Source organism: Euleptes europaea, chromosome 3 (genome assembly GCF_029931775.1).
Source record: "Euleptes europaea isolate rEulEur1 chromosome 3, rEulEur1.hap1, whole genome shotgun sequence".
Taxonomy (NCBI): Eukaryota; Metazoa; Chordata; class Lepidosauria; order Squamata; family Sphaerodactylidae; genus Euleptes; species Euleptes europaea.
In genome coordinates, this window is record NC_079314.1 from 73,058,553 (window position 1) to 73,074,094 (window position 15,542).

Genomic DNA, 15,542 nt, shown 5'->3' on the forward strand with positions numbered 1-15,542 from the left:
CCACCTCTGTTCAGTGCCAGATTTATGTATAAGCTAAACAAGCTATAGTTTAGGGCCCCACTCTCTTGGGCCCCCCAAAAAATTTTAAAAGAAAAAAAAACTGGATGTACATTTCAGTTCAACAATTACTTTGATAAAATATATATATTGTTATGTGCAAATGGCTTTAGATACCTGTTAGGTCCATAAATTACCATATAGCATGCATTCAACACAAAAAAACAGCGACAATTTGTTGTTGACAAAGGACAGCTGGACATATAAAGGGCCCCATTACCTTCAATAGCTTAGGGCCTCATCAAACCTAAATCCGGCCCTGCCTCTGTTAGTCTCCTACCTTGAAAACCCCATAAGGGGTTGCCATAAATCGGCTGCGACTTGAGGCACTTTACACATACACAGTCCTAAAACCTATGAAAGCAGCAAGAAAATATTTTAGATAGGATATAATATCTTGTTTTAAAATGAAACCCATATGAGATGAAATAGATCTGCCCAGAGCAGGGGTGTCAAACTCAATTGTTTCACGGGCTGGATATGACATAAATCTCACTTGGTCAGGCCAGGCCATACCTTGTCAGCCCAGATTAAGAGGGTGGTGGTGGTGGGGGGGGGTTTGCCTCGGCTGGCTCGCAGGCCAGATAACAGCTCTCAGGGGGCCCGATCCAGCCCTCGGGCCTTATGTTTGACACCCCTGGTGCAGAACATTTGTAAAGATTGGGTGAGCCACATGGTACTAGTTCTAACTTCATGAATGCAAGGAATAGATGGTAGTTGATCTTCTAATCTATGGTTCTTTTGTGGTCCCATCACAAGAGAATCTTTAGATGAAGGTTCCTTATAGCTGCCTTGTTCTAGTGAATGATCTATTAACAGACGACTTCTTGAAAACTGACTTATCACTCAGACTGGCCCTCAGTGTGTGGTTTTCTTCCATGGACTAACTCTGCATAGCATGGCACTGAGAGCAATGTTTTGACTGAAACGTTTACTTCTTTGGAAAACTCTGAAAAAGTCTGACCCATCCTCCAGTGTTCAGTACTTGCAGAAAGTCAGAGCGTCGTAAAGTATTGGAGACTCTTAAAAATCTAGGCAAATTTGACTTTTATATTCTAGTTCTGGTGCGTAGAAGATTTCCTCTCCTAAGCCATGAAAATAATTATAATCATGCACACTGCTGTAAGTTCACTTAAAAGAACATAGATATTAAAGGAATATTCCTATCGGTGTGGGAGGAGAGGGAAGAAGGAATTTGAAAAGCTGCTCACATTCTGGGAGATAATTATGAAGTAGAAATCATAGCATACTTCAAGCTCAGCAGGAAAGCAGCTTGCATATAGGCTCCTTGTGTTTCCCATTTTTAATACAGTGACAGCATTTCAGCCCATATTTCATACTTTGTAGGCCCACATTATGCCAAAGAGGTGTGAATCTAAGGACTGGGAAAGCTAACCTATTGCAATAATTTGCATTCTCCCCCCCCTTTGATTTAACCTCAGCATTTGCTTAAATTTGGAGATCTTAAACCATGCGGGTAATATAGTTAGATTATGTATTCTGGAACAGATACTTAGAAGTGGTTATACCCTGTGCTTAGTACTAATACTTCATGGTGGAGGTTAGCCCTGGAACCTGAGATCCTGCTCAGAGGACATGTTCTCCGCGTACCCATGGCCTGTTATCTAAGGGTAATCTTCCCTCCTATCTGGATTCTCTGGTTAGTCCAAAGTTATGTAGAATCTTTATGCATTCAAGATTTAATTGCCCTTTTTCAATGGTTTTGCTGGGCCGTATGCCAAGGATCCCTTTTTCAGACCGGCTATGTCCCTGCCTCTTCAGTCAGTGGACTCCTTGGTACATATTCTTTTGCATTGTCCTTATGGAAACCAGGCTAAAATGGTTTATACCATATTTTAACAAATGGCCCACATTTTCTCAAGCAACTTTGGAGCAAAAGGTTCAGTTCCTCCTAGAGGACTCTGACCCTCAGTGTACTTATTTTGTTGCTCGTTTTTTGGAGGCTGCAGGGAAGAGTTGAAGGGGGGTGTTTTTAGAGATGGGCCTTCTTTAGGTTTTATGGTTTTATTGTACAAGTCCTCAGTCTAAGAATGGGGGAAACAAAGAAAAGGAACCCAAGATCCTTTGAGATCAGCTAGCTCTTTATAGCCGTCTGGCAGGTATTGTTTCCTTCAGTAGCCCCTACCACACCTTTTTGTACGTGTGGAGGAATCCATTAGGGGGTCCAAAAAAGGAGTTTTGTGGCATCTGAATGGATAACATATGTATTATGTTATAAGCTTTTGTGTACTAGAGCACATTACATTAAATGTAAAACATGTATCCTCTTTTGCAGGTTATGTATATAAAATGCATACACACAAATCCAGATACATGTGCAGATATGGAGATCAACATCAGGTTCTGAAGGCAATGAAATGCATTAGGGACCATCTATGACAAGCTCACATGTATTTTATGTACTTGTGTTTGTCTTATATATAAGCAAAGGGGCCCATATAGTAGGTAATGAATTCTTCCAAAGCCCATTGGGCCAATTTAATACTGTGTGAAAGGAAACCATTATTGCTGAATAATGTTGCCTCATATCCACTGAAGCAACACTATTTCAGGACCCATTAAAATCAAACATACCAATAGGAGCTTATTTACCTGCTCATCTTCCAACATAATATCTGCAGTCATTTGTGAACAACGCTTTTCTCTATGTCTATGTGGACTCTATGGGTCAGTCTCTATTTAAATAAATAAATAAATAAACGAGTACAGAATATGGCAGCCTTGAGAAATGCTGTCATTTCATTTTCTCAGAACACTCCACTGCAAATCTGAAAATCACCATTATTCAGCAAAAGAACTTCAAAAGGAGGTTCCAGTGTGAAATTGCTGAATTAGAATTGACTTGCTCGATGCTGTCCATTTTGGCCTCAATTGTGATAAGGGTGGCTTCTCAAGCCACAGGTATTACATTAGGTTGGCAAGTTTATAAAAAATGGTGTCATCACATATTACCTCTGCTGTGCATCATCACTGTATTTATTATGTATACTATTGAGCTTTGCATATAAATGCATAGATTCCATTTCATATCCTTTCAACAGCACCTTTGTCTGTATACCTGTGTAACATATATCACCTCTCAACTGAGGACTGCTTTGGTGTAGTGTGTTGGTTGCTAGACATGCAAATAGGACTGAGACAAAGGACTGGAACAATGGGTGCTAATGTCACAATACACTGCTGGCTCTTTAAAGCAAGGGCATCACTGGTATTTTCCTATGACAGGGGTCCCCACAAAATGGTTGTGGCATGAGGTGCAGCCAATGATAAAATGGCTGCCATAGGAGGTGGAGCCAGCCAACCACAAAATGTCAGGGAGTGAGATTTTGCATATTTGTTTAAAAATATTTTCTCACATACACACAGCTGACCTCCAGTCACACAGTGAAGATTCTTATGTTGTTGTGGCAGCTGCTGCTGAAGCAACTTTTAAAAAAATTTCACAGCCAATTAGATCTCCAATGACAAATCAGAAGCCCTGCTAGGCAAAAGCTCCACCTGGCCCCACTTTCTAAAAACACTTGGCAGGTGTTGTCAGAAGAACGATATTGTCAGGTTCCATGGTGCTCTTGGCGCCATATTGGGGACTCCTGTCCTTTGAAGTTCCTAAAGGAAAGAGGTGTGGAAGGTCCCTCCAAGTAAAAGGCTGTAGCCACCCCACCCCCAATACCTTACTTTCCTTCTTTCTGATGATAATTCTCTCTTAGATAGGAAATCAGTTCAGGAGAAGAGGTTTGGTAGACAGATGCACACTTACAGATCTATGAGACCATATAACACCAGTGCTGAAACAACTGCACTGGCTCCAACTGGAGCATTGGATCAGGTTCAAGGTGCTGGTTTTGACCTTTAAAGCCTTGCACAGTCTGCATACTTGCAGGACCACCTCTCCTGGTATGCCCCTCAAAGAGCTTTGCGCTCTACAAACAATAACTTACTGGTGGTCCCTGGCCAGAAGAATGCACAGCTGTCCTTGACAAGGGCCAGGGCTTTTTTGGCCCTGGCCCTGGCCTGGTGGAATAGTCTTCCTAGTGATATCAGGGCCCTGCGGGGCCTTATGGAGTTCCATAGGGCCTGTAAAACGGAGCTATTCCGACAGGCGGGCTATAAATTTGAATAAATAAATAAATATAATGCAAGATTCTGAAACTTTTCAGAAAATATATGGAATTCCTACTGATCATACAAGGAATTCTGGATGTTTGTGTGAGTTTAAACCATCTTTTAGTTCATTTATCCCTGACAGAGATCCTGCTACCCAAGCTTCCTATAGTGTTCAAGACTAGACTTGGCCCCAGCCAGTAGAATCTAAGCAATGTCAGTGGAGATGTGACGCGTTGTCTTTTCTATGCCAGGAGTTCTATATGAGTTTGGGACTTAAAGAAATGCTGAACTCTTATTTCAGCAAGTCTTTGTTATGCATTCAAGTCATTGTTCATATTCACAGCTGTTATTGACTTACCTGCATGTGTTGAAAAACAAGTCTGCATCCTCACAGCTTGTTTATATAGAAGGCTGGTTGATGTGAACCAGAATTTTCTGCACAAAATTAAGTTTCCTGCTGGTAGATTGATTCATCTCCCCGGAACCCAGCCCAACAAGATAGATGAGATCTTGTGGCACCGTAAACCCCAAAGGTTGGAACCAATGAATTGTGAATGGATTGAGTTAATGCAACAGTTGAAGTAGATTATTCCCCTGTACTCTTTGAAAAGCTGTGCCAGGAATTTGGAGGATATTTGAGATCAGAGAAGGCTGTACCTTGAGAAAGTGGCAGAAGTAACCCTCCCCTTTCTTCTTATGTGAACTCCTCCATTAACACATGAGGTGTATGTGTGTGTGTCCTTGGATGTGTGCTTACGCATTTCTAAATATAGTTCACCAACACTCACTTGGCTTACACCTTACAATACATACCTGGGCTGACACTAAGGCTGCAGTCCTGAGGGAGGGCCCCCAAATCTTCATAGGAACCTGTGTGAAGCCACGCTGGCGTAGGTGCCACTTTATCACGGGATAAAGTGGAAACACACCAGCACAGGGCAAACACACTGGCGTCTGGGAGCTCCGGAGCTCTGCCAGCCCATCCGCCAGCACAGCCAGTCTGGGAACTAAATCCCAGAAGAGAACAGCCATGCCAGCATGGGGGAAGCATTCCTGGGGGCAGAGCTGCCTTTGGGCAGCTTCCTAACCCCGTTCACCATGGGAATGCACCCATTGAGTGGCGGCGGGGCTACACCACCTTTTTGGGTGGCGCAGCCTCGCTGTTTTCAATGGGGCATTTCCCCCTATTTTCCTTTTAAAAATGTTTAAATACCCTTTTTTTTCTCCACAGCGGCTGGGAATCCTCAGAGGAGGCAGCACAGCTCTGCCGCTCCCAGCTGCCACGGATCTACCCCCTTTAGGAATGGGCTGTAAATGATTATATTTGTTTATGAAATGTTATGTGTGTAAAATATGAAGAAGGCTTGAGGGCCGAAACACATTATGTGGTTTTATATTATCAACTCTGTATCAGTTGCCATATGGCCTTGTTTCTAATATGTGCATAAGCGCTTTATAATAAATCTATTTAATTGTTTTATTTAGGTCTTGTTTCACCCCAACCTTTTGGGTACCCAACTTGGTTTTTTAGGTTGGGGTTCTCCCCCTCCCCAGAACATTTTCGGCCAGAGGCATTCACAAAAACACTTTGTCAGATACATGAACTGATCACTCAAATGGATAGTTAGATAAATCCTGAATGTATAGAGGGGGAAAAACATTTTTTTAGAAAGTGAAAGAATACAATTGAGCTGTGCAGGAGATATGTGTGTTCACATGTCAGCTCTAGTTCAGTCTTCAGATGGACACATAGAGGTTCAAGGCAGCGCAAGCAGGTACAGTCACATCCCACCGGCCATATATTCCTTCTACATTCATTCATTTTTGTCTGAAATGGGCTTCTGACTTGCTGATGGAGCCTGCATTGTAGGACAATGGGATGTGTGTAATAGTGCTGAAGAGAACCTTTTTAGAAACTCTTGGGTTTCATCCTGAAAGCTTTATGCCAGTATATCTGTGTTCAAGCCCAATGTAAAGTTTTGAGAAAGTATGAATAATATATTGCCATGTATTGAGGAAGTGGATGGTATACTCCATTTTGAGGGCAAATAATTCTTCATCTGCTGTTGACTTGGACAGCCGATAACATAAAGTGCAATCTGTGTTGGAATATGAACACATACTTTGGGGGACAAGTTATGTGTTTTATTGCAAGATAGCTAGGAACAGCTATCTTGCAATAAAACACATAACTTGTCCCCAAAAATATGTGTTCATATTCCACCACAGATTGCAAGATGGATTACTTGAAGGCAAAAATTGTTGTGAGGCAAAGCTAGGTTTTTAGTTGGCTGTAGGTATGATCAGTCAGAGGGAGGGGTGTTAGTAATACTGTTCATTTTAACTTGTTATCATCCAATAAAGCTTTCTAGCTACAGTTCTCTAGGAAAGATAGCCTTGAGGTAAAATTTTACCCAACGTAGTAAGTAAGTTATATTGAGGAAAGATAACTTTTACTAAGGGTATGATTACACAGACAGTTTTCTTTAATTTATTTCTTGCCTTCTAACCCAAGAAGCCCTCAGGATAGCCCAGCTGCTCTTTTGAGCTGAAGACCTAAAGCAATTTTTATTGCCATTTTTGTTCACAAAAGCGAAGGAAGTAGGGTTTATGTTTCTCACTGTCCTGCACGCATTAATTGTGTCAAAATGATATGTTTACTTTTGAATAAATCCCAGTGGTATTCCTGATTTACCTCATCTTTGACTTTTATTATGCACAGGCCTATAGAACTATTGGTGCAGAAAAGGCAGACTTTGGAATGATGCACTGTGAATAAATCCTGAAAACTCTTTCTTGTTGAAAGCCTTCATGTCTTATAAATGCTCCTATCGAACCTGGAAGCTGCAGTCTGCCAACGCCTTGCTCAGCTGGCTTCCATTCATGACCTTGCCTGGGGCAACTGAGGGGGGAAGACTTCAGTCTTTGTGAAGGGCTGCTCATTTTCCTAACCCACTGCCACTGTATTTGCGAACAGCTTAACATGTGGTGTGAATTAGAATACCATCAATACACGTTTTAAAAGCACCCTTCAGTGGTTTCTGTCAAGATTCCTTCTTGCTGACTTCATTTTCTCATTGTTTTAATTTATTTTAATCTGCTGTAGGGATTTAAGGACAACGTCTATCGGCAGAGAAGGAAATACTTTGTGGATGTAGCCATGAACTATAAATAGTGAGTACCGACTCTTCCTATAGAATTCCTGCATGGTCTGCTTATGGTTCTCTGTGTGAGAGCTTTGCAGCAGGCAGGTGGCAGCCTCAGAACAGTGACCAGTCAGGGCACATTGACACAGCCAAACTGATAAAAGAAGAATGCGAGTTGAGCTTATTTGCCTTGAATTGTGCTGCTGGTGAAATGGTGAAATAGCCACAACTAAATACACATTGGCAGTACATAGCTCAAGTAATTTCTGGTACATGTATGGTGGTTTGACACACGCAGGTTGAACTTCGTGTCTGCTTTGTCACAAACACAATGCCAGTCCAGTTCATATGGTCATTGGAAATACTTATACACATTGATCCCCTACCCTTGACAAACCAGTTGGCTGCAGCTGCCACCAGCCAGGACACATGTCTACAAAAATATTTTGTGGTGGTGGGCAGAAAATGTGGTGGAAAGCTACAGGAAGTGGCTGCTCAAAATCAGCTTGTCACAGAAGCAGTCAACAATGCATGGCTTTTATGCATGCTTTTTTCAGTCACCCTCTCCTCTCCAATGATTTTAGGTCTTTGTTTTGATTATGCATGCTGTTTCTGACTGTCAGAGGTTTCCCGTATTTTGCCTGCATTTTCAGGGACCCGTTTTATCTCAAATTTGAAAATGTGGGCAAAATGCAGGGGAATGCAGGGGGAGAGCAAGGCGACCTCTGACAATCGTAAATGGCATGCATAATCAAAACAAAGACCCGTCGGAGGAGTGATGGCGAGTGAAACAGCCATGCATAAAAGACCCCAGTGTCTTTCTGTAGCAATGGCTGGTAGGTTACAGCTGCATGAACTAATGCATATTTGGCAGTGGTCTTGGGTTTTGTGTTAAGCTGTAGATTTTTCAAAGAGAGATTAAGGAAACATATTGCCATTCTAATAAAATTCAGCATCACTTTAATCAACATTTGAAGAACAATCTGCCAGAAGATTATTAAAATAAACCTGCAACTTTATTTTTAGTAGCTGTTACGTAGTCTTTTACTGAATCATTAAATATGGAGTTAGCTGGAATCCCAAGGTGGGAGGATGTGTCCTTTCCCAGCCAGTTCTCATCTCTTATTGCTTTTAGTGGAGGCCTGTCAAGTTTGAACAGATTCATGCTCTGACCAAATGGATTGTGCAACATCGAATCTCTCATACCTGGGTAAGGTAGTTGAGAGAGTGGTTGTCGAGCAGCTACAGGAGTTCCTGGATGAGACATCGGCACTTGACCCATTCCAGTCTGGCTTCCGCCCTGGCCATGGGGCTGAGACAGCTCTGGTCGCCCTTACACACGATCTCCATCGACAACTGGATCGTGGCGGTTTGGGGCTGCTGATACTCTTAGATTTATCAGCAGCCTTCAACACAGTCGATTACGATCTTCTCGACCACTGCCTCGTCGATGTGGGGATTCGGGGCACAGTCCGTCAATGGCTGCGCTCCTTCCTACAAGATCGGGAACAGAGGGTGGCGCTCGGGGAGAGGGTTTCACGGCGGCACCCTTTGGTGTGTGGGGTGCTGCAAGGCGCGATCCTCTCCCCGATGTTATTTAACATCTATATGCGCCCCCTTGCCCAGATTGTCCGGAGTTTCGGGCTGGGTTGTCACCAGTACGCTGATGACACCCAGCTTTACCTGTTAATGGACGGCCATCCGGATTCTCCTCCTGACACACTGGCCAGTTGTTTGGATGCTGTGACTGGGTGGTTAAGCAAGAGCCGCCTGAAATTGAATCCAGCGAAGACGGAGGTTCTGTTGCTTGGTCAGGGCGGCTTGGGGGTGGGGTGCTGGCTCCCGGCTCTTGACGGCGTAGTATTAACACTTGTGCCTGCCGTCAGGAGCCTGGGTGTGATCTTTGATGCCTCCTTAACTATGGAGGCTCAAGTCACAGCCGTGATTAAGGCGGCATTTTACCATCTCCGCCAAGCCCGGCAGCTGGTGCCTTACCTCTCATGCCCAGATCTAGCTATGGTTATCCATGTGACGGTCATCTCTAGGCTAGACTACTGTAACTCGCTCTAAGTAGGGCTGCCCTTGAGACTGACCCGAAGGCTCCAGCTGGTACAAAATGTGGTGGCGAGGCTCCTTACAGGGGCCTTGCCCCAAGACCATATACAGCCAGTGCTTTGACAACTGCACTGGCTCCAGCTGGAATATCGGATCAGATTTAAGGTGCTGGTTTTAACCTTTAAAGCCTTACATGGTCTGGGACCCTCGTATCTTCGGGACCTGGGTCACCCCCCGAAGAGCATTATGCTCTATTGATAAAAATCTGTTGGTGGTCCCCGGCCCGAGAAATGTGCAGCTGTCCCCGGCCTGGTAGAATGCTCTGCCAGATAACATCAGGGCCCTGCGGGACCTGAAGGAGTTTCGCAGGGCCTGTAAGACAGAGCTATTCCACCAGGCCTATGGTTGAGGACGGCCGCAGGTGAGATTAAGTAAGATCTGTGCTGGCCTCCCTACTCACCACCCTCTGTTTTTGATCTACTTGAGGGTAGACAGCCGAACCGATGATATACTATGGTTGGCCTTACCTGCTGCAGTATGCACTTAAATATGGTGGCCATCTTTTTAATTAGTCGGGTTGTTTTGTGGTTTTATAGTTATATATTTTATTTTTATTGCTATATTGGAATTTTTAGTGTTGTAACCCGCCCTGAGCCTGGCTTTGCCGGGGGAGGGCAGGCTAGAAATGTGAAAAATAAATAAATAAATAAATAAATAAATATTACTTTCCATATTGCTGCTCTTTATTGCTCCTAGGGGGAGTACCCACAATTTCAGAGAAAATAGTGTGAATGTCGTTTCAGTTTGCATGGCCCACAGCTGAGCAGAAGAGTCTTGGCTGTTGAAACTGTGGTTGCCAACACTATCTAGTCTGATGGGGAAAGATGGAAGAAGGGGACATAAGCGAACTGTTTTGCAGCAGGGCCTCAGTACAAACCTTGAAGTAGATCAAGAGTTAGCATGGGGCTAATGTTCATAACAAACTCATACCAGGCTAGATTTATATTTCCTCGTACTCAGAGCGCATCATAAATTCTGCAAGCACCCCCATCACGAGTGCAGGTGCAGGACATGACTAACCAAGCCAGACTGTGCAGTTATGGACAAAACTGCAACTTGTTCTCGCAGCCAATGCCTTGTTTCCCTCGAGACCAGTGCAATAAAGGTGGGGGTGGCTTCCCATGTATATAGGGAGAGTGTGACCTCATGAGTTAGTGCAGCTCTTTGTTTTCTTGTCTGCATTCCCTCTATCCTCCCCCTTTTTGTTTTCTGTCATTTCTACCCTGGAGATTCCCGCATGCCTTCATTAGTCCTCCTAGCATTTCTGTGACCAGTTTAGTGACTTGCTCTGCAGCTAATAATACACATTCCTTCACTTGCAAACGCAACACTTACAGACTCTCTTTTAAAAATATCGTCTTTGCAGATCAAGCCCACATTTTGAATTCATTATCTTCCCCAGGAGTTAGTAAATTTCCCGCGCAACCTCCAAGAACCTGCTGTTTTGCAATTTTCTTGTCACACAAGCTTCTAAGCCAAGCTAATTCCAATCACATTCTCTCTTTGTTTGTAATGGGCCAAACTCTTCATACTCTGAAGAAGGCACATAGTAATTTTACATGCTTTCCCAATCTTAGGCTTTTCTTTTTTTCTTATTTGCAGTTTCTACCTACTTTGATGTCTTTTTTTTTCCACGGAGCTCAAAAAGAGGGAAAAAGCATTTCTTTCCTGGAACAGAAAGGAAATCTTGGCAGGAAAAGAATACTCTTAAAAGCCCATTAAAAAGTCTTTATGTTGTGTGTGTCTGTATGTGTATAAAATAATAAAAAAACTAATAAGGATATAGAGGAAGGGAGTTTGTGTCCCATGAGTAGAAGCAGTTGCTTCTCCTCTTTCGTTCTCTCTCTCAATACCACTATTCTGTTAACATCTTGTATGGCTGTTGATCTAGCAAATGCACAAGGCAAGTTCCTTTTGTATATCTGTGCTCATTCTGTTAACATCTTGTATGGCTGTTGATCTAGCAAATGCACAAGGCAAGTTCCTTTTGTATATCTGTGCTCAGCTTAGGTGATAGGCAAGTTTCAAACTGGCCGGAACATCCCCAACCCCCTGCTATTTCACTGTGACATTTGTTTAAACACAGTTTAAGAAACTTGGAGTCATGAAATGAGCACACAGTTCAATGTCATTAACACAAGCAAAATGAGCAAGGACTCCCTCAGTTGGCCCTAAAACTGTTTCCTATCAACAACAGCCTGGCATACATCAGTTGCTCTTAAACTTCAGCTGGATTCATATATATTGACAACAATGATAAGTGTGTAGTGTACTTTTGCCAAAGGGGATGCCTATTGCTTGAGTATTTTTAATAGTATCAGATGTTGCATTGAAGCACTGTCCAGTATATATCCTACTTTATGGAACATACCTTGGAGAAGGAAGAAGTCTTGAAAATGAGACAGAAGGAAGCAGAGCTCATTTGGGAATCACAAAACAGGCAGTAGGACACCCAAGACTTCCTTGTCAACATATCGGGCATTATGATAGCCACCACATTCCTAGCAGTTCTGTAGGAGACATTGCTTTACAGGCGGTCAACTGAGATTGAGAGTCAAGGCCCTTGGCAGCCTTGAAAATGTTTCTGAAATGCTTTGGACATGTAAAAGTACTTTCTAAATACCAAATAATACTTTCTGTAACTTCTTTGTATTCTGTCAACACTCAGTTTCTTGGAGGCCACCCCCATGATCATGCATCGCAGGCACTGTGCAATTTCTGCTAATACATCAAAACTGTACCTGACATGTGAACCTGTAAATATTAAAGCTTTACTGGAAATTAGGAGCGGAAGAGAATACGTTTTTCTTAAACCTAAGTGCAGAAGTTCTTAAAGGCATACTTAATATTAAGAATAACAGAATCATGTGGAACTTTAAAGACTAAAGACATTGTTGTGGCACACATTTCATGACAAATGCCTTCAAAGGTGACTCCAAAAGGTAAAAGCTAAATTAGAGTCCATCAAGAGTTTTGACATCCCTATATTCCATCAAGGGCCGAATAAAGACTTGGGATTCCTTAGGTGACATAAGTGTTATTAAAACCTGTTATCTAGCATCTCAAAGCTAGAGAAAGAGCCAATTATCACAATTGTGAATGGTGTCGGTATTTTCTTGATTACATTGGATTTTTGCATAATGCTCCTTGATCCTGCTGTCTGTCTTCTTCCCATCTTAAATATAAGTATATGCCTAGTGAGGGCATGCTACGTTGCGTCTAATCAAGTGGGCTTTAGTCCATGGAATTTTATGCTAGAATAAATGATTTGTAAGGCTGTAAGGTGCCACAAGATTCCTGTTTATTGTTGCTGTTACAGACTAAGAGTGACTCCTCATTGTTATTGTGGCTGCAGTAGACTGACACAGTAGTGGAATCACTACTTAATGCAGTAAAACAAAGAAGTGACAGAAATGGAGGTGCTAACTTTAAAATTGTATGTGTGTTCATTCTTTTCTCAGTGGTCAGCCAATCCCTAGAGTGGAGTACACACCAGAAGAAATAAAAACTTGGGGTATTGTCTTCAGAGAACTTACTAAACTGTATCCTTCTCATGCTTGTCGAGAATATTTGAAGAATTTTCCTTTGCTGACCAAGTACTGTGGCTATAGAGAGGATAATGTCCCCCAACTAGAAGACGTTTCAATGTTTCTTAAAGGTAAGGCTTGCTCTTGTCTTTTAGCTAAATGAGGGGCTCAAACCAGGGTTCTGATTCAAACTTCATTGTCGTTAATCAGATGATATGCATTGATTTGGGTCAAGTTGTTGCACTACAGCTCTGAAGCCAAAGTCACTGGTTTTAGGACTGTTTATAAATCTTGATCACTTTTTTGGGTTTGGATGTCCAGGATATTGTATATTTTTATGCAAAACATTAAGCAAGAAGTCTGCAATAAATAATATAGATGATGGAGAAAAAAACACAGTTCTCCCTGTGCTAGGGAAACACAGAGGCTTATAGCACCCAGTCTGGGAAACGTCTCTCAAACCCTTAAAAATGTTACATTCTTTCCCCCACGCACCACAGACCTCCAGTTTCAGCTTGGAAATGCTTTGGAAGCGCTGTTTTTCCCAAAAACGCCTATACCACGATGTATTTCCTTATGTCGTTTCAAAACCGGCAAGCCAAGGGGTGCGTTCAATTACAAACGCTATTCTGTTCTCCTCCCCTCTTTTCGCAACACCCAATGAAAAGCCTTTCTCCTCCCACCACCTCCCCCCTCCCCTCCCGTTTGCATCCACCAATCTTTACTGCTACTAAATCCCCCCCCCCCATAAGTGCTTGTGCAGAGGAGGGCGACGGCTGGGAAAGTAGCAAAATTGCTGCGAGTGTCAGAGGGGGGAGGGGGAAGCAGCACGAGGAGGAAGGGAGAGAGACTGAGGAATAGAGAGAGCACCCGCCCACATGCGCACGCACGCACACAAAAGTCAGGGCTCTCCAGTGCCAGAACAAAGTTTCTCCCTGCCTGTTTTTTATCTTTCTCCCGCTCGTCCCAGCGATAAAATGCAACATCGTTGCACCAAGGCAGCTCTGTGATCAGGTCTGTGCAAGGAATGGCTCAGGAACGGTAAGGAACATTCCCGTAGGGGGGAATGTGAGCCCATTGCCCTATCGTCCGGATGCACTGACGATACCGCGCAGGCGCACTGACATGACGAGAGGGGGGGTGGAGGGGAACCCAAGCGACGTCATGATTAGGTGGTGCTCCTCCATGCCCCCTTAACTCTTGGGAGCGCTGTTTCATTGGAGGTGCGCTCAGAAGGCTAACGTTTCAGAGACGTCTCAGAGACGCAGAAGTGCAGGGGGGGGGAATAGCAAATCGCCTCGAGCACCATCGCTCTTTAGGTGTTTTCCACACGTTTCCCAGACATGGTGCGTAATGCCCATAGTCAGTGCTCCTTTCACATACTACCAAGGACTGATTTATGCATGCCTTTATGTCCTGGTTCATTCCCACTGAGGGCCAGAGCTGACTGAGTGTGATGGATGAGCAATGTGAGCCCATTCCCTTCCCTATGTAGGCAGTCTTCTGAGTGAGCTAAGCCTCTGTACTTGGCTGAAATGCCAGTTCAGGCAACTTATACCCCTTAAAATGGGAGCTAAATAGTAAACAGGACTGCTTTAAATCAGGTATTTATGTGGAGGCCTGCATCATTTGCATCAATGGTGGGAAAAGTTAGCATTCCGAGGGCTAACTTCACCACTAGGGTTGCCACCCTCCAGATAGCGGCTGGAGATCTCCTGCTATTACATCTGATATCTAGGAGACAGAGATCAGTCCCCCTGGAGAAAATGGTCACTTTGGAAGGTAGACTCTATAGCATTGTATCCCTTTGAAGTCCCTCCCCTCCCCAAATCCCACCCTCCACAGGCTCCACTCCCAAAATCTCCAGGTATTTCCCAGCCTGAAGCTGACAACCCTATTCACTACCCAAGCAACCCAAATTTCAGAGGGCACTCAAATGCCACTTGCTCTCAGCCAGTATGAAGAGGCAGTGTTGCTTAAGATACCTGACCCAGTTGGGAACAGGTGAGCAGGTGCCTCCAGCTGACATTCCTTGGTGTATAACTGTGCTGGATGTTTGCTTACTTTTGCACTGAGCATGGAAGACAGTTTGGGGTCAAAATACTCTGATCAGTTTTCTCCAAGCTGAGAATGTTGTCTGTCTTCCATTTTGTCACTCATCTTCTGAGAAGCTGCGGAGGAAATTACTTGTTCCTTTTTAGTCCTTCCGAATGGCTGTCCTTGCTTGCCTCTCAGCTGAGGGCCAGGCTGAGAAGGTGCCAACTTATATATTTTTTTTATTCTGCATAGGCAAAACAAAAGAGATGCTGTAAATACACATGGAAATGTGAATGCCCTCCAGAGGGCTTCTTTGCCCCATAGCATTTCTGAGCAACCTCAAAAGACATTCCCTTTTTTCAGAGTCAATGGTCACCTTCTCGAGACACCCTGTGGGTGGATTACACTTTCAAGTCAGGGTAAAAACCCTTCACTGTGTCGGCAGAGTTCGAGAAATAACCCAGTCCCATACTTTGGAGTTTGCTTTTCCAGTTTGAACATCCACAGATGATTGTTGCTATTATTCAATTTAGCC

At 43.5% G+C, this 15,542-nt stretch overlaps 1 protein-coding gene across 1 annotated transcript in view; it reads left to right on the top strand.

The window, feature by feature from the left end:
- Positions 1-15,542, top strand: part of TPH2 (tryptophan hydroxylase 2) — a 76,285-nt gene that overhangs the window by 12,367 nt on the left and 48,376 nt on the right. The window contains exons 5-6 of the mRNA XM_056846702.1: positions 7,289-7,356; positions 12,905-13,101. Coding sequence (XP_056702680.1) covers positions 7,289-7,356; positions 12,905-13,101 — 265 coding nt within the window. The remainder of the gene's footprint in view (positions 1-7,288; positions 7,357-12,904; positions 13,102-15,542) is intronic.